This window comes from Nicotiana tabacum, chromosome 12 (genome assembly GCF_000715075.1).
Source record: "Nicotiana tabacum cultivar K326 chromosome 12, ASM71507v2, whole genome shotgun sequence".
Taxonomy (NCBI): domain Eukaryota; kingdom Viridiplantae; phylum Streptophyta; class Magnoliopsida; order Solanales; family Solanaceae; genus Nicotiana; species Nicotiana tabacum.
Window position 1 is genome coordinate 24421570 of NC_134091.1, and position 23857 is coordinate 24445426.

The 23857-nt window shown below is 32.6% G+C and overlaps 1 protein-coding gene across 1 annotated transcript; it reads left to right on the top strand.

The window, feature by feature from the left end:
- The first annotated feature begins 14836 nt into the window (after positions 1–14836).
- LOC107801948 (protein SOB FIVE-LIKE 5) lies at positions 14837–16727 on the top strand. The gene is made up of 4 exons (XM_016625366.2): positions 14837–15431; positions 15529–15597; positions 15694–15769; positions 16373–16727. The coding sequence occupies exons 1-4, from the start codon at positions 15060–15062 to the stop codon at positions 16399–16401; spliced, it is 546 nt and encodes a 181-aa protein (XP_016480852.1). The 5' UTR covers positions 14837–15059; the 3' UTR covers positions 16402–16727.
- Positions 16728–23857: the final 7130 nt, after the last annotated feature.

Consider the following 23857-nt stretch of genomic DNA (forward strand, 5'->3'; position numbering starts at 1 on the left):
CTATTCCAACGGATTGTAGATATACTTCCACATGAACTGTTCTTTGTTGGCAGGGGTGGAACTAGGTGGGCGAAAGAGGTTTCAGCCGAACTCCCTTCGTTGAAAATTGTTAGTATTTTGTATTCGTAAAATAATTCTTGAGAAGGAAAAATAACATAAAACAGAAAATGTAAAAGAAGCAGAAATCAATTCGAGTCCACTGAATTCACAATGTTTCCTTAAGGAACTTAATCTCCTCCTTATATCCAAAGTTATGAATTATTTTCTCCCAATATAGAATGAATTACACATTAATGTAGCGGTACTTCAAACCCAAGTGTTTCAGCGAACAAAAATGACGGTAGTGAATCACACTTACTTTGTTTGTTTTGTAAGAAAGCAATGCAGAAAGGAAGAAGAGATTTCAGAATTTTCGTAGGAAAAATCTGAGGGAATGGCCTAGTATTTATAGCTAACAAGGGGTTGGGTTCAAACGAAGAGATGCAACTCTTTCAGATGACTGTTTGCGTAAAACGGCTATTACGTAAATGGCTATTTACGCAAAATAAAACGGGAAAATAAAAACGTTTGGGCATTACTCTTTCAATCTGAAGGAAAACCAATCAATCTATAATAGTTTTCAATAGTGTGATTCTGCTTCTTGCAATAGTTGCAGAACTGAGTTCCTTTCTTTGTTTTTTTGGTGAATTTCTTAGCAGAGGTAATCTTATGTCCTCCATAGCAGAGGCGGATCCGGGATTTAAAGTCTATGGGTTCAACTTTTAAAATTTTTAGCATTGAACCCATTATATTTTTAAAGTTATGGGTTCATCTCTATTATTTTTGTAATTTTAATAATTTTTTACATATAAATTTTCACTCCGCGTCGAAAATTATGGGTTCAATTGAACCCGCACAGTATATGCTACATCCGCCCCTGCTCCATAGGACTGTTGAGCAGCAACAAAGGCACTTTCAGCTGGATGTTGAGAAATATATACTTCTCTTTGCTTCTCATCTCTGATGAGCAAAGAGTAGGCATGATTGACTGAAAGCAATGGTGATAGCATAAGTAGATTGCTTCTGGCTGCTCCATATGCGTCACTGAATGAGTCTGCTATCTTGCTGAGATTTGAAGTTTTTGATTTTACCATCACAACTACAGGGACAAGTGCAGTGTTGACACTTGACACACAACCAGGCTGTCCACCTCATCGCAGAGCCTTTTCAGCTTAGTATAGTATCCTGCTATATCTAAATTTTTCTGTGTTGACTCAGTCATCTCCTTTTATAGGTGATAAAGTTGTGGTCCATTACTCTGACAAAACCTTTCTTCAAACTCATCCCAGATGTCCTTGGTTGTCTTGGAGTATAGAACACTCTCAGCTATTGCTTTAGAAAGAGAGTTCAATAGCCAAGAAATGACCATGTCATTACAACGGGTCCAAGATTTGAAATCATCAGAAGAGATTTTGGGTTGAAGGAAGGTTCAATCAATGAACCCTACCTTGTTTTTTGCAGACAAGGCTATGAGCATTCCCCTTCTCCAACCCCCATATCTTTTTCCATCAGAAGCATTGTTAACAAGAAGCATGCCAGGTGAATCTGAAGGATGAAGGTAAAAGGGATGAGAGGAGTCAAGAAATACAGAACCAGCTGGTGAAGCACCGACTGTTGTCATTTGAGGAGAGCTTGTTTCTATCACAGATGGTGAATTGAGCTCGTGTTGGTCTCCCATGGTTGAGTTAAACACAACAAAGGAGAGAAAAGAAAATTAGATAGATTGAAGAAGGATCGAGCACTAAAGCTCTGATACCATGTTAGGAGAATAAAGGAATGAAATAGTCATTAAGAGAATTTTTCGTGTATTGATGATGAACTATGTACAGTACTTGTCTTTATATACAAAGAAGAAAGAATCTTTCTATAACTAACTATGTCACTTGGCCTATGATTATTAGCTACTCCATAACAACTTATAAGATAAATACAGAAAGTGGTAATTTATCTACAAGGAAAGAATCTACACACACAATCTTCTCTTCTCCTCTAGTAGGCCCAAGAAACTTCAGACGAATTGGGCCTAATGGAAAATGGATCTATTTGAAATAATAACACATTGAGCCCAATCAACTAGTAATACCCAGTTGTGAAAGTTTTTCAGTTGTGTCCGTTGGATTGAGGACACGCGTTTTCATCTCGTCAAATCCTGAAGCTTCCAAATATCTTATGCATCTATTTTGTTTGGACAGAACTCATCAACCTCGTTTGTGTCGGTCTTCTTCACAATTTTAGCTTCCTTTACTTTGCAATTCTTCTTCGAATCATCATTAATTTCTGGAAATTGTGAAGCTCCGACTCCAACAAATCGGAAGGAAACTTATTTTTAACAAATAAATTTGGTCCGAAAAATTAATCAATCAAATCATTTGACCGAAGGCAAAGCCTAAACCGAGCGAGCAACAACGACGTTGCGAGGCTTACCTTCTTCTCAACTCTTTAAGAGCTAGAGGAAGGGTAATCATATATATACTCAGCAAAGGAGTTTTCCTCCTCCAATATGGGACAATGTTGCTTTGTAAAGGAGAATTTTTTTTTTATTTTTTTCTCTATTTTCCATTGACCTCAATTTTGAACAAAAATTACACCATATATAAGGTTAAATTTTTATTTCATGTATATATATTAAATGTTGAATTTTTTTAAATTTTTTTGCGTGTTTACTTTTTTATTTTTTGAATCTCATTGGTTAAATTCCCGCTTTTGCCTCCGAGCTATTCAAATTCCGACACTAGAGTTTATAGCCATGTGCATGACCAAGTGACAAGACAACGGATTTTGGTCCCGTAATCAAAGATTTAGCTGTTAGCAGTACGATAAAATTAAATCTGATAAAATAGAAATGTAAAAATTTTCAAGTTATCAAGTACTACTTCATAACAAAATGTGAGACACGATATTTAAACGCGGCGACTAATCTTGACCTGAATTTCGACAGATACCAAACGGCCCTCAACATTAGACACACATCAATCTGATGTCAAATTGTGACCGTTGTTTGTAGCACAATAATTTGAAACAGTATACAGTAAAGTTCAACCACAAGAAGAAATGATAAAGCATTTTTACGCTTTTACAAACAAAACAGTAACTATAGGAAAAAAGAAGAAGTTTGCATATATGCAGTAGATAGAAAGGGGGGCTAATAAGTGGTAGTACTACTAACTTAAAAGAACATTTTGGCAATGTTTGTGACATGTCAGATTGAAACTAACTGAGAAATAGTTTACGTAGAAACAATTTTCTGAAAATCTGTTGCCCATATTCAGTTTTTCCCCAAAGGACATAACGAGATTGTTTTGTGCGTAAATGATAAATTTTGGCTGTCACTCTGAGAACGATAGTCCCCCCTTCTTGTTAGGTCTATTTCCACATTTATTATTCAGATGCCTATATACCCTTCTTGATTTAGACACACAAATGGTAATACAATTATACATTATAATTAGGGGAAATAGCTGTTTTATTCCCTGTGTTATCGTCTAAAATCAGTTTTAGTCCTTGTAATATCTCACTTTAACACATCTAACCTTTAATTAACCAAAGTGAGTGATTATATTCCTTTTGCTAACCGAAGTTAAGATTGCAAACATAATGTTTATTACTATGGAGGGTAATTTGGGTATTACTGCTACAATCTTAACTTGTTTTTCCGTAGCTATTCCACTATCCCAAAGCTTCCATGGATGTATGCCATGTATCTGTAACACCACTGACCAAAATATATATGCACATAGCATTGGCAACCTCATATAACAAAGGCAAATCCATCGAATGCTTCTTGGATACATCTTCAAAACTTCAATATTGATTTTTCGTTTTTTTCTAAAAAAAAAATTAATAAAAAATAAAGATAAAAATATTCCAAGAACACATGGAATACATTCAAAACCAGAATCTGATTTCTTGTTATTATTTCAGAGAAATATTTATTATCGTCTATCAAAAACTCTAACATTAGTGCAAATACAATCCGTAACTTCATGGCCATAGAGAAATTTCAATCCACCATCAAATTCACTAATGTAAATCAAATGCCAAAATCCATTACAATGAATCAAACCTATCAAAAAAATTATCAGTGATTACAGAAGCACCATAATACCTTCGTTCTTATGCACAAGAAATGTACTCAAAAAATCAGTATTCCTTTTATTATATACTTTTTAAGCTCAGCAAATTTATCAAGAAAGAACAAAAGTTATCACGGTTCTTAAATTTTTTGTAAAATTAGGTTTCTTAATATGCTCTTGGATGTAATACCCAAATTACCCTCTGTAGTAGTAAACGTTCTGTTTGCAGTGTTAACATTTATTAGTAAAAGGACTATAATCACTCACTTTGGTAAATTAAAGGTTAAATGTGCTATGTGAGATATCACCAGGACCAAAACCAGAACCAGGCAATAACACAAGGACCAAAACAGCTATTCCCCCTTATAATTATAGATTTCTTTTCTTTTTCTACATAAATTAAGAAATAATTAAAAATATATAGTGCCTTTTGAATTAAGAAGTATATTGTTTATTGTTACTTAAAAAAAATTGTATATGTTATGAAATAAAAGCAATTTAGTAAAACATGAACAAGAAATAGAGATAGAGAGAAGGAAGAGTATTTCTTCTTCAATTGTATGTATTTTCTTATCTATTACAAGGCCTTTATATAGGCATGAAAAGTGAAGAAAAATATGTCATTGAATATGTCATTAAGCATAAAAATATGTCATTGAATATGTCATTAAGCATAAAAATATGTCATTGAATATGTCATTAAGCATTTGAGAAGATCATGGAGGAAGAGTAGATATCCACCATAATTTAATTTTTCTTATAATACTCCCCCTTGGATGTCCATAGATAATGTGCCTCGTTAAAACCTTATTAGAAAAAAACCATATGGGAAAACAAATTCTAGTGAAGAAAAAAGAGTACACATGTTTAGAAATACGCCTTTTGGTTGCTTCGTTAAAAACCTTGCAAGGAAAACCCAGTGGGACAAAAATCTTGTAAGGAAAAAAGAGTACAACACGTATTAACTCCCCCTGATGAGAGCATCAATTCACATCCTTGAGCCTTCGCATCCTAATCTTGTACACTAGTTTCTTGAAGGTTGACGTCGGTAGAGATTTGGGAACAAATCAGCCATATTATCGCTTGAACAGATCTGTTGCACATTTATATCACCATTCTTTTGAAGATCATGCGTGAAAAATAACTCCGGTGAAATTTGCTTTGTCCTATCCCCTTTTATAAATATTCCCTTCAATTGGGCTATGCATGCTGCATTGTCTTCATACAAAATTGTGGGTAATTTGTCACACTTCAAACCATATTTGTCTCGAATAAGGTGTATTATAGACCTCAACCATACACATTCTCGACTTGCTTCATGAATAACAATTATCTCAACATGATTAGATGACGTAGCCACGATTGATTGCTTAGTTGATCGCCAAGATATGGCAGTGCCTCCATATGTAAACACATAGCTTGTTTGAGATCGAGCCTTGTGTGGATCAGATAAATACCCAGCATCGGCATAACCAACAAGATCGGGACTATAATCATTGCCATAAAATAATCCCATATCGGTAGTCCCTTTTAGATACCGCAATATGTGTTTGATTCCATTTCAATGCCTCCTTGTAGGAGCAGAGCTATATCTTGTTAAGACATTAACTGAAAAAGTTATGTCAAACCTTGTAATGTTAGAAAGATATATCAGTGCATCAATTGCACTAAGATATGGTACTTCGGGACCAAGAAACTCTTCATTATTTTCATGAGGTCGGAATGGATGTGCTTTATCCATATAGAATCGCTTTATAATCTTTTTAGTGTATGCTGATTGATGAGCAAAAATTCCATCTTTCATATACTCAATTTGTAGATCAAGACAAAATTTTGTCTTTCCAATATCCTTCATTTCAAATTCTTTCTTTAAATAGTCTACTGCTTTAGAAAGCTCCCTAGAAGTTCCAACGATATTTAAATCATCAACATACATGGTGATTATAACAAATTTAGATTCATATCTTTTTATAAAGACACAAGGACAAATTGAATCATTCTTGTACCCTTCTTTCAACAGGTACTCACTCAGGCGATTATACCACATGCGCCCTGATTGTTTCAATCCGTATAAGAATTTTTGAAGCTTTATTTAATAAATTTCTTAGAAACCTTAATACGCTTCAGAACAATTTAAATCCTTCAATGATTTCCATTATACGCATATCACGTTTTTCTTGTATTGCCAGATTAAAACCTGAAATGGCGACATCCACCACAGGAGAACATGTCTCTATATAATCAATGATATTTATAAATCTTCTTGTGACACAAGTCGTCTTTATGTATATTGACTTGACCTTTTTTTCCGCACAAGAACACATTTATACCTCCACTGGCTTTATACTTTCAGGTGTTGGGACTATCCGTCCAACTTCATATTTTTCAGGTGTAATCAATTTTCATTGCGTATTTTTCATTTGGCCAAACTGTCCAAATTTTATGACAGATTTGAGATCAAGATCCTTGTTAATATTAATAATATTGAGCGTTACATTATATTAACAATATCGTCGACGATCATTTTATATCGGTTCTACTATTACCCAATAAAGACATAACTTATTGAGATCTCTTTATCTTATTATTTTCAGGTACCTGAGCCTCTCCCATGAGGTCTTATGAAATGTTATGTCGTGGTGCTCTTTTAGAGCACTTGCCTCCTTATTATGACCATCTTGAACATTTGCTCATCTCCTTCTTCAAGGAGTTTTATCTTTAGAACCGATTAGTTTATTATGCTTCATGCATGCCATAGACTCTATTCATTATGAATTTTATTTTATTTGGAGCATTAGCAGTTGAATATGACATTTAGCTTTGGGTCAGCAAATACGCCTGGCAATATTTTGCAAATGAATTATCACTTGAACTTCAAGTTCACATTTTCTCGTACGAGGATCTAGATGTACTCATAATAATTCATTACATGCATTACTTTTTCAGCTGCCCATTTTCTCCCCCTATTGTTGGGATCACCAACACATATCCCTAGCCTTATTTGGGGATCCATCTTTGTGCATTGTGGTGGAACAATTAAATCATATAGCACATTCATATTTCTAGATGGAAATTATTTGGTTCCTGACCCTGAACCGATTGTGATAGGGAGAACTTATCATAACTTGGCTAGATGCGTACAAGTGCTGTTGTATATTAAATAATACATCACATACCAAATTTTATTTTGGCAGTTTTGTTCTCATAACCAATGGTTTAGATATAATTGGAGGCATACAATTTCTGCTAAACCAACTTGGATTTAAACCAGTATTATCAAGATAAATCATCATAATTTATATTCTGGAATTGTGCTCTAATAATTTGAGCAATCAATCTTGCAAAAGCCAAACTGCAAGTTGATAACAAATGCACATGTGACCATAGAATAGATGCATCTATTAAAATCATATAATAGTAAACGGTCCACATGGAAGGTGACTGGGCCCATATATTTATCACCTTTTATTCGTTCCAGAAATCAAGGGATTCAATCCCAACCTTAACTGGTATATCATGAGAATAAGCAGCACAATTGTTGAAGAATCTTATATTTCTTCAATATATGCCAATGTAATTTTCAATTAATTTTTTGCATCATAATTGAACCGAGATGGTCAACCGGTCATGCCAACTAATATTTATTTCAGTAAACCTCTAGTTTACTTGTGGCTTGTGATTGCATCATCATGCTTATACTTGTGTAGTACAAATAGAAGAAAAGTCAGGTAACCTTTCATATTTACCCGGTATGATTATAGTAATATAAAGATATTCAATCTTCTTTTCATTTATAGTCTCAATATGCCAACTACTTTGGCTAATATATTTGTAAATCAAACTGTTTCTTTTGAAACTTACTACAATATTAATGTCATGAACAATTTGATTCATCTTGTTAGTAACAAATTAGTTCTTTCAGAGCTCTTAACTACTTTTGTACTACAAGATCTTTTGTCACACCATCCATATAATGAATGTCTCCAATATCATAATAATTGTCATGTTCAAAATCATCATAAGCAAAATAATTTTTTGCTTTAATTTTGCTTTTAATAACTTTCATAAGGCATGACAAAATATTTTTGGCGTATCACATGTATGCGACCAATGATATATTCATGTAACTACACAGTAATATTTATTATCTTTCTTTGTCTCAAACCTCCCTTAGAGGTGAGTTGTGGTATGTATCCAATCATGCATTGCACGTCTTTATTCATTATTTTTATCACATACTGCTACATTCACCTTCAGGAATGAGTCTGCATTCTCAATGCTTATCACAAGTCACATTCTCTTAAAAAATAATGAAGTATAATTATTGTGACATGCTTTATAAATTTTTTATACCATTTTGATGGTAAATATTTCCTTCACCTTTTTGAAGGATTACATTGAGAACCCTTATTGTTCTCCTTTTATAGTTACCATAATGACGATAAATTATTATTTCGTCCCTTTCCATGTATTCATACATTCATACAGTCATGAAAAATTATTTTGTCGTCTTTCAAACTTTTCATATATTGTTGCTACATTCGCTTCACTGAATGGAGCATATCAAGTAGGGAGGGCTTCATGATTCTTTCATTGATACTGTGCATTGTGACTCAAATCCAATGTCTTACCCATATAAAGGTATGTTAGGCAAAATGTGTTGGGACTCAAACCCAACTCTTATCATTATAGTGCACCAAAAGTTAAATATGTCTTAACTAGTTGCATAATAGGCCAAAGTATAAGATTAAATTATCAATATTGTGGTCAGAAACATAAATCAAATTAGTTATAACAAGATTTAAAAATATAAGCACTTTTTAACGTTGTAGGACGAAAACGTTTCATTCATTCTAAGTGTTATCACTTTTAGATTTACGTGAATCCAAATAGAAGTGCATTCAAATAAATACTAGATAATTTGTTAGAATACTTACCAATTTTGTAAACGATAAACCAAATCAATAAAGTAAGAATAAAGACTAGGACTTGGAAGCACATGTATAATTCCTGTAGTACTTCCAGTATCTACATATGCGATCCAATTCACATCACAATATATGGATTATAGATGATAGTCAAAGGTTAAGATTGGCTGTAAATCAGAATATCTATTATGCTTACAACTATCCTGCCACAATATTATGTTTATTTATTTATGCATTTAACCAACTATGCAGGAATAGTACCAGTTTAGTTCTATTCATTAAATATTACCATAGTAACATTCATCTTAGCGTGAAAAGGGTAAAAGGCACATTGGTTGTCTGATATCTGCGCGCGTATATGTAAGCACTATTCAACACGTTAAATATAAGTTAAAGAATTGAGTAGAGAGTATCTGTTTCAAAACTTAATTACAAAATATATATTCATGCATTTTGATTTGGTTCATGAATAGATCCCTTGAAGGATAGCCAAACGATGACTAAAAATTCATATCAGACTTCAAGAAAGAATAAGCAAAAACTATACTTGTCAATGCAGGGCTCACACACTTTCAAGCTATAACAAAATGGAAATAAAATACTAAAAGCTTATTGTGAGTTATCATGGCAAAATAGAAAAATTTTGAGATTAGTGGAAGATAAAAATAAAAATATGAATAAGCTAGAAAGATGAAAACTTATCTTGTATTAGTATCCAGCCCATTGGCTTCTATCTTTATTTTGTTTGATAGCCACAGAATTGTTGGTATAAGGATAGCAAACACAAAGCACAGTCTATGCCTATATGGAGGTGTACGAAAATGGGAGCACAGTCGTGCTGATAACGTGTTATGAAATAAAAGCAATTTAGTAAAACATAAACAAGAACAAGTTATGAAATAAAAGTAATTTAGTAAAACATGAACACGAAATAAAGATAGAGAGAAGGAAAAATATTTCTTCTTCAATTGTATGTATTTTCCTATTTATTACAAGGCCTTTATATAGGCATGAAAAGTGAAGAAAAATATGTCATTGAATATATCATTAAGTATAAAAATATGTCATTAAGCATTTGAGAAGATCATGGAGGAAGAATTGACATCCACCATAATTTAATTTTTCTTATAATAGTATACTCGTTGAATTTGCTTTCTGTTCCCGTGTCCAATTAATTAAAGGATGTCCCATTCTACTACTTTCCTGCTAAATACTGTATGTACTTACCTTTTTTGCATTTTTTTATACTGTTAACATTCTTGTCCCCTAGTGTCGAGAAATCATTTGGATACACTTATACACCATGTTTGGCCAAACTGAAAAAATTAGCTTATTTTAAAAAACTAAAAAATACTTATGGAGAGAAATATTTTTGGTTTGGCTAGTCAATCTGAAAAGTACTTTTGAACAATAATTTGTGTTTGGCCGAGCATTTCAAAAAGTATTTTTAAGTATCAAATTACAAATAAAGACATGAAAAGATTGATTTAATAGTTAATATTATATAAGCAAATAAATAATCTTAAAAATTATTATTAAGAAAATAATTAATCTTTTTATTTTATTTAAGTAAAATATAAAAATAAAATTGAAAAGTACTTTAACTATTTTAAGATGATTTAAATATATTAAAAAATTATTCAACAAATACAAAAGCATTTATACCATAAGTCACTATATATATTAGAAAGTTATCCTAAAAATAAGAAAATTTACTTATACATTAATATTCTAAGTACTATGTTTAAAATAGGTAGATTATTGGTATATACTACTATATTTTGGTAAGGGTATTTTTAGTAAGAAGATAAGTGAAAACTGCTTCTGCTTCTGCTTCTGGGAAAAAACTATTTTTTTCTGTTTCTCAAAAACTGTTTTTGCTTCTTTCCAAATACACTTAATTTCTCCCATTAAAAAGCTTAGCCAAAGACCTCAAGTTGAGGGGAAAAAAATACTTTTTGGAAAAAGAAAAAAAAAACTTTTGACTCCAGGAGAAGTTTGATCAAGCAGGCTATTAATCTTCATTGTCTAGAAGTGTTATTGAAATCATGGAAATATGTATATTGAAGAAGTTAAGATCTTCCCTAAACCAGTTTTAGATATGAAGGTTAACCTATGAATATTCTTTTTTATGTAGTAAAGGGGACTTTCCCATTCCATAATAAGGTATGGAAGATTTGACTCCATTGATGTGGACTTGGATGTTTGTCTTTAGCTGGCTTTTGGGGGTCACGATTGAAAAAAGATGTTAAATTGTCTTCTTGTGACTTGTGAGAGTAAAGGAGAGTTTGAAAATTTTGCAAGTGAGTGACAAATCTTAACCTTAATCTTCTCAAGGGACCACAGAGGATTGGCAAAGCCAAGTTCTTTGCTGCATTGCCCATAATTTGCATCGTCACTCTTTACTGGTTAAAAGTCAATGCAATATTTGAAAAAGGTGCAAACTACCATTCTTTTACCTTTGTATCAATTATCATATAACATACTTCCAATTTTTAACTTATGATATTGAAGTTGACTTCTTGCTCTTATTTGAACTTGGAGTAATTGGATAAAAGACTAGGTCAAGAAGTCTCCCAATATCTCTCACTCAGTATTGTAGTTTCTTACTACGGATTCGCCTAACTTCGACCCAAAAGTTAGGTCACGAGGTGAACGTTTGCATACCAACTATGGCACTGGCTTGGAAACAAGACAAGACGAGACTTGCTTTGGTACCACTCAGTCACATGATTAACTTCGATACCAAAAGTTAACTCATGAGATAAAGAGTTGCGGACAACTTATAAGCTGTCCAAACCTCCACTTTTTGTCCAATGTGGAACTCTTGGATACTTAGCCCACTTGGCTGAAGAAGTCCCACCCTATATGGCGATTATGCATTCTTTCACCCTTTTGCTCAAATTGAATAGCTTGCTTTAGATACAGGGGCAAGCTAGAATATAAGTTATGAGTTCGGTCCAACTCAATAGTTTTTATTCAACTCTAGTCGTCGGATTTATCCACCAAGGGATTCGTGGAATTTATATGGATTGCGTTGGGGTATCTGTTGAATATATACAAATTATTAATTCATAAACCAAAAACTTAAAAGAACTAGAATCTTAAACCCATAAACTTTAAATTCTGATTCCACCTCAGTTTAGTTGTTATTTGAAACTGGTCTTGTGCTAACACCTACTTATAAATTGCTTGGTTAAAGATGTAATTATAAAAATATATAGGGATGTATTCAAGAAAAAGAAAAAGAAAAGAAGTAGAGGACTAAAATATACTAAGAACACAAGTCCTAGTGGGATAAATCATACAAAAAGGAGTAGTTTTGGGCGGGGCAAGAAGCCAGCAGAATGCATGTGCAAAGGAGATTAGGAACTGGGACCAGATGACTTAAAAAGGATACCCTACACCAGTCCCTTATATGAGTAATTGGTTTTTTGCAATCCCATTATTTTAGCCTTATATGACCTACCTTTTGCCCTATAGTATATAATAAAGACATGATTTTGGGACAAACCTTTCCATTTCTCTCCTCGTGTGAAATTGGTTTACTGTTTCTTCTAAACCCGGCAGACTATGTGCTGCTTCTTTCTTCTTACACTTCTTGTAATTTCACCATTATGTATATTTGTTTTACTTCCAAGCCGTGAAAATAGTCTCTTGCAAAAATATAGGGTAACCGAACTGCCCTTTTAAGTTGATGGTCTATCGGAAACAACTTCTCTATCTTTCTAGGGTGGGGGTAAGGTCTGCGTACACACTACCCTCCTCAGACTCCACGTGTCAAGAATTACCACTTATTGTTTGTGATGGGAGATTTTCAATAATTCAAGCTGACTATTTAGTTGTGGAGCCTCTTTTTGAAGGTGTCATCTAGTGGTGGCAAAATGATTAAAAGAAAATAGTTATTCACTCATATTATTCGTTAAAAAATGTGTTGGATAATGAACTTTTTTAAAAACGAGTCAAATATGGATAAGAACCATATTATTCATTTAGAAAATGGATAACCAATGGATTTAACTTTTACATCATATTCAATATGGATATCTGCCGATTAACCCGTTTTTTCTCCGTATTAAATATGGGTCGGATCGAATAATTTTTCCGTTTTTACATTACCCATTTTGACCCGCCCACATCCGACCCCATCCGCCCGTTTGCCACCCCTAATGCCAGCATATTTTCGTTTTACAAAAATATTTTTCTACATATGTGTGTGTAAATGTATATATTTTAAAAAATAATATGTAAATATTTAACAGGCCAAATACAAAGGTAAATGTCAATTTGAGATAGGCTGTAAAGCTTTAAACCAACATACATTGCAAAGACATGTCATGTACAAGCCAAATTGAGACAATAGGTTGAGACTAACAACAACAAACATATCTAGCATATTTTTATAAATAGGGTCTTAAAAGGATAGTGTGTACACATACCTTACTCTTATCTTATGAAGGAGAAAGACTGTTTTCTGTAGACCATCGTCTGAGATAATCGCAGTATCAGCAGTAAAGAATTGAGACCGCTTGTATAAATTCTACGTAAGTAACCACGGACTAAGAAAAACTGGTAAACGCTGCAAAGACCAAGCCTCCAATTATGACCAATTTAGAAAGACAAATTTAGTCAAGGAAACTTTGTTTTAAAATGTGTCTCTTATGTCAGCAATAAGTGATCCAAGAAAGCCTCTCATTAATAATGTCATATATAGCACCACTGCCTACACTTTATGAAGCTATTACTGACTCACTGCCTGTTTTATGTTGCTCAATCTTGTTATCTTGTTAAGTATTTTGCAGAGTCAAATAGATTTGCAGACAAGTCTGAACTTCAATTCCAATGAAAAAATGCCTTTTGACAAATGTATTCTCACTAAATTTGTCATTACATAAATATGAACAGAATCCCATATTATCCACTATTTGGAATTTTCTTGCATGTGAGGATAATTTACTATGACTGTTTCATCTCATCCTCTAAAATTACAATATTAAATAAAACATGTTCCATACAAATATGAACTCTATCCATAATCCAATAGATGTCCACTTTTGACATAGATGTGGTAAAAAGAAAGTGAAGAGTGTAAAAATTGGAGCGTGGTACAACAACAACCCAGTGGAATCTCACAAGTGGAGTATGGGGAGGATATTGTGTACGCATGTCTTACCCCTACCCTAGAAAAGTATAGAGATAGTTTCGATAGACTTGCGGCTCAAAACAAATAAAAATTGGAGTGTGGTACAACAACAACAACAACAATTACCCAACAGAATCTCACAAGTGAGGTATGAGAAACATAGAGTGAACCCATGTCTTACCCCTACCCTGAAAAATTATAGAAGTTGTTTAGAGTCTCGGCTCAAAACAGATAAAAATTGGAGTGTGGTAACAACAACAACTCAATAAAATCTTAAAAGCGGGGTATTGAGAGAATAGTGAGAGAATAATATGTACACAGATCTTACTCATACTCTGAAAAAATATAAAGGTTGTTTCGATAAATTCTCGGCTCAAAACTAATAAAAATTGGAGTGTGGTAATTGGTAGTAATAATAAGCACAAAATGCAAGGGGAATGGTTGGTATTTGCTGGCTGGCTGTTGCACAAATATTGTTGAACATATGATTTTCTTGCAATCACCATGTTGTACCAAATATCAATTGCAAGTGGCCAAAAAACTCATTCTCTCTCTCTCTCTCCCCTCCCCTACCCCATGACTAAGCCAACTGGCAAGTTTTGATCCTTCACAAAATTGAGAAAAAAAATAAGTCCAAAGGATAAAGCAAAGGACAAAGCTAGTCTACTATTGAGTGTGCTAAGTTTGGTTTTATATACCTTACTCTTCTTCTCTTCCCACTTATAAATACAGAACCAATAAACAGAATCCAACCCATATTAATCTTTACTCCTTCCTCTATTAATAATCAAACCTTCATATTTTTTTCCTCTACTTTCAAGAAACACCAAGTGTACTTAGCCAACAATTAAGGTGCATTTTCACTTTTTTTTAAGTATGAATATATCAGCTTCTGAATGTAGTAGTGGATGTGAATCTGGTTGGACAATGTACTTAGATCAACTCTCAAATTCTGAAGATCAATATAACAGAAGAAATATTGATTATGGCATATATGGTAAGAGTAAAACAGAATATGTGGATGAATATCAAGAAGATGAAGATATGTCAATGGTTTCTGATGCTTCTTCTGGTCCACCACATTTTCAAGAAGAATATTGCTTTGATCAAAATGGATACATTTTCTATCCTTCAGCTTCTGAAAACACAAAGCCAAAAGAGAAAAGGAATATAAAAGAGCAAAAGGTCAAAAAACAGAATCTTTATCTTGATGATACTGCTAGTTCTCCATTCTCTAGTTTCCCTAAGGTATGTTCAGTCCAACCCCAACTTTATTTTATAATCTTAAAATATGAAATATGTTAGTATTTTTTTCACTTTGATATATACCCTTTTTGTATTACAGGATAACAGAGAATATAATGATAGAACTTCCGTGGAGATGGTAGCTGACTTCTCTGAAACACATTCTAAGGTTACTTTTTTTAATTGTCATTCTTGGATTAATTTTTCTGATGTCTTTTTTATTTAAGTATAGAATTGACAATGAGAATTGTGTTATTCCTTTCAGGGTAAATCTGTTTTAGGGAAGCACTTTGATTTCTTGAAAACATCTGTGAGTGGAAGAACTTCATCAGAAAAACCTAGTGAGTAAACAGAAGCGATATATATTAATTTTCTTTTTAACTGATGCTAAAATAATGGAGCAAAGGGGCTGGTTTGTTCTTGATAGAATAACAACTACCCCATAATTACAAACAAGTCGGAGTCGGCCATATGAATTCTTATTATTTATATTGTTTCGTTTAAGCCGATATCAATCGAGTATTATAAATGTTAGTTTCTCTTGCGCTGGAAGTTCTCTATATTATCTACTGAAATATAAGTTTCTCACATCAGTGGCGGAGGTAGAGTGTCACGATCGGATTCGGCCGAACCCAGTAACTTTAATTTGAACCATGTGTTTGTCCTACAAAATCCATTGAATATGTATAAATGATTATTTTAAAACACAGTAACTTTTAACGATTAGAATCCCAAACCCATAAGCTTGAAATCTTGGCTTCGCCTATGTCTGACATGATTAAAAGACTCTTAGTAAAAATTAGAACTAAATTAAATGTACTAACATGACTAAGCTTAGTCCCAACAAATTAGTATTGTCTATATTTTTTTTTTCTGATTTTGTGCCATATTTAACTTTAGATGTCATTCAAAAATTAATTTGTTTGGCTTTGTGTTTTTGGCAGGTGGTTTGAAAGGAAGGAAGAGGCAATAAGAATTGGCAAAGAGTATATTTTCTGTGTCTGCAGCTGCAATTGAAGAGAGAAAAGAAGATTGTTGTTTGAGGGATGAATAGGGAGCATAAAAAGGGAAAAAAGGCTTTAGATTTCTGAGGATCTTGTTTTTATCCTACTTTCTCCCCTTTCTTTTTAATTTTTTATTAGTCCTCCTTCCAGTTATTGTTCCTGTCTATGTAGTGGGAAACAACTTTAAAACATAAATGTCAAAAAAGAAGAGAGAAAACTGTCTTTATTTTATTTCTCTCTCTCCCACACCAAACACAATTCAGGAGATATATAATAACAATAATATTAAGTCCAATGTTCTTCACTTCAAAGTAGTTCTTTCCATTTTTTGCAGCATTACACTATCTCATACTCTCTTATTCTTCAACAGTTAATTTAACTTTAAAAATGTGTAACAACGAATCTCCCAACAAAATTAATAAATGGAATGGAATTATATTCAAATCTCTATGTAACGACCTTATTTGTTCTGATATTTTTTTATTATTATAGTGAAGTACTTATTTGTTCACTATAAAACTTGGCTTTTATAGTGAATGACTGTAACATAAAGATGTTATAGAGAGATCTGATTGTATTATATATTCTGATTTTAGATAATGTGACAAAAATACAATTTATAGAAATAATAAATTGTTGTAACAATGTAACTGTGAGAATTGCCAGCCTAGCTAGCTGATTGAGTTGGTTCAATCTGGTAATGTAATATACTCAAAACTAGAACAAGACATTGTGAATAATGAAGATTGATCCCTTTCAAGTTTCATTTTCTACCAAAAAGGCACAACCCCACCTAGTTCTATGACAGCTATCTACTAAAAATATGATCCATGTATAATATTGAGGGTGCAATTATTGTTTTTTTTTTTAACCTCCCAAAATCTTTGATTCTAAGAATTGCCACCCATATCTTGGAGCATGTCGTAGATTTCAAGAAAAAGACAAGACCTCCAGCTATGTATCCTGAGTGCTGACAATTTCCCTTCTTGGTACACTAATAATTGTTATAATAATAAATGCATACAGTAAAATTTCAACAAGTTTGAAATTATTGATGAGGATATTATGTTGGAGTAGTATTCAAATTAGAATGAAAGAATTAATGGAAGGTTGTTAAAGCAGGAAATAATGCAATTTATAACATTTACTATTCTTTTCTTTCAATAATTATTGATCCTCTTGTTAAAGGATATAGATATTCTACGTGTGTTCTATCTTCATCCAACAAAATGTACTTGTTACACAATTGCCACATGTTCAATACATAACAAAAACCATAAATGAGAAAGACCAGATGTCACCTTTCATATGTAGGTAGATATTCTTGCAGTTTGCATGTGATTGAAGGTGCCCTTTGTCTCTGCTAATTTAATGTGCAGCTTAGGTTTGTAAAATAATATTATGTAAAACCCTAATAGCATGCTTTAGTATACTTTTATATACCTCAAAACTCTATAATAAAGTGATAGTTGTGGTTTTTATTATTATTATTAAATGATCGAATATATCTCAGGAAAGTCATATCAAAACTTGACTTATTTGGTCATCCACTAGATGAAAAAAAACATAATAAGAGTTTAATTTATTATATAATAATGTTTTATTAAAAATATTTTTATTATTGTTTCGATCATATTCCTCAAAAAGTAAATCCCCCCTTTGGAGTTGAAAGATAACTTTTTACTAATTATCAACTAGTAGAATTAATTAATAACCTGCAAAATAAGCGAACAACCTGTTATGATAAATTAAATTACACTAATAATATAAAATATTATTGGTGTATATCAAATAAATCCGTATAATTATTATTTCCTGTCAACTTGAGTTGAGTTATAGTTAGACGAAATACAATGTCAATAAAGGGTGAGTTAGAGCTATGTCAATTTTTTTTTTATATATAATGAATTTTGAACTTATATATTGTCTTTTTATGTAGAATGAACATATCAATTAGCAATAATTGTGGAGAGGTTGCATGCTTGCATAGTTAAATTAGATGAGGAGTAGCTGTCAGCTTGATTTCAATAATAGAACTTGTGGTGCAGATTCTTTATTGCCAAAATTTTGTTGTTTTCTTTATTAACTTGTTCCGTTTTAAGTCAAAAGCTTTCCTTAGATGCTGACACAAATGTTTGTACATATTATGTTAAAAAAGAAATAATAAGAGGAAAAAGCAATAGAGTTAGGCCTTGCGATTGCTTACACACAATTTGTTATTATAGAAGTAGTCAATAATTCGTGCGCACACGTGCACGTACATAGCATAGACTCATGCAAATGTTTGAATCTTTTTAAGGATAACTACTACTTTTTCATATCAAAACAATGATTTTCACCAATCTCAATTAATAAGCACTATAACTTAGTAAATGAACATGTGAAATTGAAAATGAGGAAGACACATAGAAATAGCTTGGACAATAAAAAATATTAAAGCAGGCTAAACGATATGCCCTCTATCGAAACCAGTGGCGGAATTACATTTATTCAGGAGGACATCTGTGATATTACTTCCCAAAAAATTATAGTAATATATATGTACAATAACAATAGTTAAGTGAAATCTCATGATCTGGGAAGGATAGTGTGCGCATATCTTACCCTTGCTTCGGGAAAGTAAAGAAATTGTTTCTGATAAACTCTCGGGTCACGAAGATGGAAAGAGAGAGTGGAACAGTAACATCAAAAGAAGTCAGAAAGATAACACCAGTAATATAATAATAAGAAAATAGAAAAGTACAGTCTGGTGCACTAAACTCCCGCTATGCGCGGGGTCCGGGAAAGGGTCAGACCATAAGGATCTATTGTACACAACTTTACCATGTATTTCTGCAAGAGGTTGTTTCCACGGCTCGAACCGAAAAAATAAAAAGAAAAGCAATAACCAGAAAAAATTATACTATATATGTAATTAGGTAAAAATTTTAATTACTTAAATATATTAGTATATATTAAATTTACTTGATTTTTTGGATGTTTACTTTTTAAAATATTGCTTTCCTTAGTGAAAATTTTGATTGGGCCAAACATCAAAACCATTAGTAAGTGTTTAGAAGATAAGCTTGAGGAAGAACAAATAAGTAAGAATATTTTATACTCCTAAGCAAAATATGGACAAGAGACTTCTACCCCTACCCCATCCGCACTTTAGGGCGGATTTTGATATTACCTTGGAGGCATCTTGTCAATATGCTTTTTAATCAATATCTGTTCGAGAAAAAAGGGCAATCTGGTATATTAAGATTTTGCTATGGAGGTTCAAGCAAAGACCGGATTATAAGAGTTCATTGCACCCAACTTTATCTTGCCTATATCTACAGGGGGAAAAGTTCTAACAATTTCTTAACAATGAAAAAACGTTTTAATTATTTCTTGGTGATGCAAAAATTTCTACATATCACTTAAATAGTAATTTTCTTGGGTAAAAAATGGTAATTCTAGTTTCAACGCAAGGGTGTAGACTATCAACTGAAAACCTAATAGAGATGGAAGATAAATAGTGGGAGTAAGTTAAATTACACTGAATGTCCAAAAACTTTTACACCACTATTGAACAAAGTATGGACCTTTTACTGTATTATATAAGAAAGATAATTAATCTAGCTTATGTGCTCTCAAAAAATCTGGTATAAGTCCCTATAGTAGCATTTTTAGCCATTTCTTATGCCTATATCTTTTTATTTGTTAAATGTCACATTTGAGTACTTTTTAAAAGGAATCAAAATTAAACTTCCATACTCCACAGATAGGAGATACAAAATGGATTAAAATCCAAGAATGTTTGAGGGTTACCTTAAACAAGAGTTGCTAATAATCAAAGTTTCGAATGTTTAACATCAAATCAAGAAAAGGAGAGGACAAAGCAGTAAGGAGGGGTGGAATAATGTTGTCAACTTGAACAGTGTTTGGAGCCATGAAAGAAGAGCACCAGGTTAATAATATGGTTGGTCCTAAACTTGCAAAGTGAAAGTGACAATTGGGACCCCATTCATGTGCTATTGATTATTATTACAAACCTCATTTCCTCCCACATTTTTTATAGTAAAAGGAAAAATATATATCAATTTTCCCACTTCCTAATTTGCCTATATTCACCACTGTAAAATAACACTTGTAATAATAATGTTACGTTGATCTCCCTTTCATTACCATGTTTTTCTTCTTCTATTACCAACTTCGAAATTGTCTGCTCATAATACTATGAAAGTGTCGATTATAACATGACGTTATGATTTAATGACTCGATATGAAAGATGACCAGCTCTCTGATAACTATGCTAACCCCTCTTCCACCACACGAGTGGGTTAACTTTGCTTGGTAGGGAGATTGTGAACACGAAAACTAATAAAGAAAAATGAATTTATTTTACATGTAGAGACTTAAGACTCGTAAATTGTAGTATTTATTTTCTGTATATGCTTTAGGTGTCCAAAAATATATTTTTCTATCATGTTATTGTTTTCTTTCTTCTCTTTTTGGTTTCTCTTAGGTCAGGAAGGCAAGAAAAATGTTTTAGACAATTCAGAAATAGGACAGTCTGGAATGAAGGACAATTATAGGCAGACCCAGAGATCTGGAACCAGAAATCTTCTAAAAGTATACCCAAAATTAAGGCTTTTACATGACAAGACACCTAAAAATCTAGTATCCTCAACAGTAATTAGAAAATGATAGTTTGGATTAGTCTTCTTTTTCTGCATCTGGACACCCAAAATTCAAAGCAAAACAGACCGATCATATTCTCCACAATCAGCATCTTGCAAGCTGAAATCAATATTCATGTAATCTTTCTTGCTCGGGCTCTTTAAAAATGTATTTTTTATTGATATGAGCAACATAGCCTATAATTCCCCCTATATTTTCTTCTCTATGTTCAATTTGGAGAAAAATTCAAAATTTTAGGAGGCTGAAGACACTGCATACCTCTACACTAGACTATTTTACATCCTATATTCCATTCCATTTCCTCTCAACCAAGCTATTCTAAGCCTCCCCAGCTCTCACTTTCAATTGGTTTAGAGGTCATTGAGGTAAAAGCTATTGACATTTACATTTAATAAGGGTCAAAGTAAGCATGTGCAGAAGGGAACATGCAATCACATCAATGTAATGCTTGAAATAGTAGCTAAACAATTTAGCTTCCACAAAAATAAAAATAAAAAAAGAGAGAGAGAGAGAGGGAGAGAGAGACCTCCACCTCAAAATTCTAACGAGAAATGACAGCTCTGTTTTGAGGAGTCGCGTAACGTTATTCACTTCTAAGGACGAACTCCTCTTTATAAGCACATTCAATGCACAAAATCAGACGAAGAGTCTGTTCTTTAACCGAAGAGCAAAAAATGTCTTTATCTCAAACTAGTGAATAGACAGTATGATGAAAGATAAGGAGAACTAGTTAATCTTGTCTGCTTAGAGATCTAATCCCTACACATGACCACAAGGGTGGCTCAAGGGGAGGCTAGTAAAGATTCTGCCTCTAGGTCCCAAAATTTTGAGGCCCCAAAATATTTTAATAATATATTTTATTATTATTTTAGCTTAGATAATAATGAAGTCTATAGATTAAAGGGAAAAAATAAATCCTTTAATTTTAAAAGAAAGATTATCTTCTTTTTAACACTAGAAATATTTTAGAATTGTAAGTTAAATTACTCAAATCTTCATATTAGTAAATAAAGTTTTTTGCAAAAAAGTAAAGTAATATATGACTAATATGTTATTAACATAAATTAACCTTCACTATAATAATAATAATAATAATAATAATAATAATAATAATAATAATAATAATAATAATAATAATAATAATAATAATAATAATAATAATAATAATAATAATAATAATAATAATAATAATAACAACAATAATAATAATATTACTATGTGAAGTTAAAGGCTTAATATCTTTTAAGACTACTATCCTATAAGAAAAAATGCAACCTTAAATTTTTGCATATTTGCATTCAACCAAAAATTTAAGTCCTCTTATTAAATTTAGCTTTAGGCCACTAGTTTTATTCGGCCGCCCTTGCATGGCCACAAGCATCGATCATCATAACTTTTTTTTAACGAAATATTGTACTAGAACCTTAGAAACTCTTGTAAAGATTAAACAATAAAGGAGACTTCACAATTACATGCAAAATGTTGTTTTCCCCAATTTTGATGCTGGCAATATTATCATCAACATGCATATATTGATGACCTTAGTGAATGGTTCATAGGTATACATGGTAACTATAATGAGCCTATACTATAGTACAAATGTAGTATTCTACGCAGGCTTGATTCACCGGAATTTTTGCTTCAAAAAATGCTTTCAAGCTAGGAATTAAAGCATGGATAGCTTTATTTGATAATTAGCTGGAAGTCGGGTATTCCTATTCAACATAAACTAAGGCGATGAGTAAATCGTAGATTGCCGGGTATGAATTCGATTCTAAGTCGGAGAATGCACATGAATAGGGTCTTATTACAGAATCCGCAATTTTGAAAGTAGCCTTAGAAAGATCATTGCTAAGAAGAGAGAAGTGAATTTCTTGCTAATCAGGTGCTATCATCGTATTGTAATGATTGTTCCTTGTTCAACCCAAATTTTTTGTTGCACTGTACTTGGAAAAATCCTTGGTGGGGCTTGAAAGAAATAGGTGAGAAAGGCTTCTGCATTGCTGCTGTCTCCACTTCTGGACCATTTAGTGCACCGGTGGCGTGCTTTTTTGAAAGAAGTTCATCGATACCCAAATCGATTGTATTGCCCTCACATCCGCTTACAATATCTAAATGCCCCTCAGTTGAATTAGACACCTCAGTTGAATTAGACACCTCAATTAATGAATGGCTAAACAATTTCAGCTATCTGTTCTGGCCCTGACAAATGAGTACTAGAGTAACCTTCTCGCTAGTTCTTTTTCCTTTTTAATCTTACAAAACAAATTATATTTATTCCACACTTCAAGTTGCAACACACCCCTAATCGTTTTCTTTTTCTTGAACAAAGTACGTGAAAATATGTTATAAATGGGTAATAATGAAACTCACACTTGCTTCTAAACCTGGATTCACTTAAATTGCTAAAACTATATCTTCCTAGCCATACCGGTAATTGTATTTTGTATTAAAGATGAGGGAAATAGAGTGAGAGGAGGGGTGAAATTTGAGGTACAAGCAAGACATCGGTGAAATTTGAGAGGTGTTACAAGCAAGACATCGAGAATATACTCGTTCTAATTCTTCTGAAACAGATAAAATGGCGGGGATTTTAATAGGTGGGATTCCAACTAAACAATTGACTTATTCGAAGACAACAAATACTTAGCTGTGGTGAAAAGGCTTTAAGCAGCAAAAAGGCAAACTCGCCACTTGGCTACTGTGGTCAAACTCGTGTTCAGGGTGTCATATAAAGCTTCAGTTTACATATGCAA

Coding starts and splice junctions, on each gene's coding strand:
- LOC107801948 (XM_016625366.2), top strand. CDS start 15,060: ATGAATATATCAGCTTCTGAATGTAGTAGTGGATGTGAATCTGGTTGG. Junction 15,432..15,528: donor CATTCTCTAGTTTCCCTAAG/GTATGTTCAGTC, acceptor TTTGTATTACAG/GATAACAGAGAATATAATGA. Junction 15,770..16,372: donor AACTTCATCAGAAAAACCTA/GTGAGTAAACAG, acceptor TGTTTTTGGCAG/GTGGTTTGAAAGGAAGGAAG.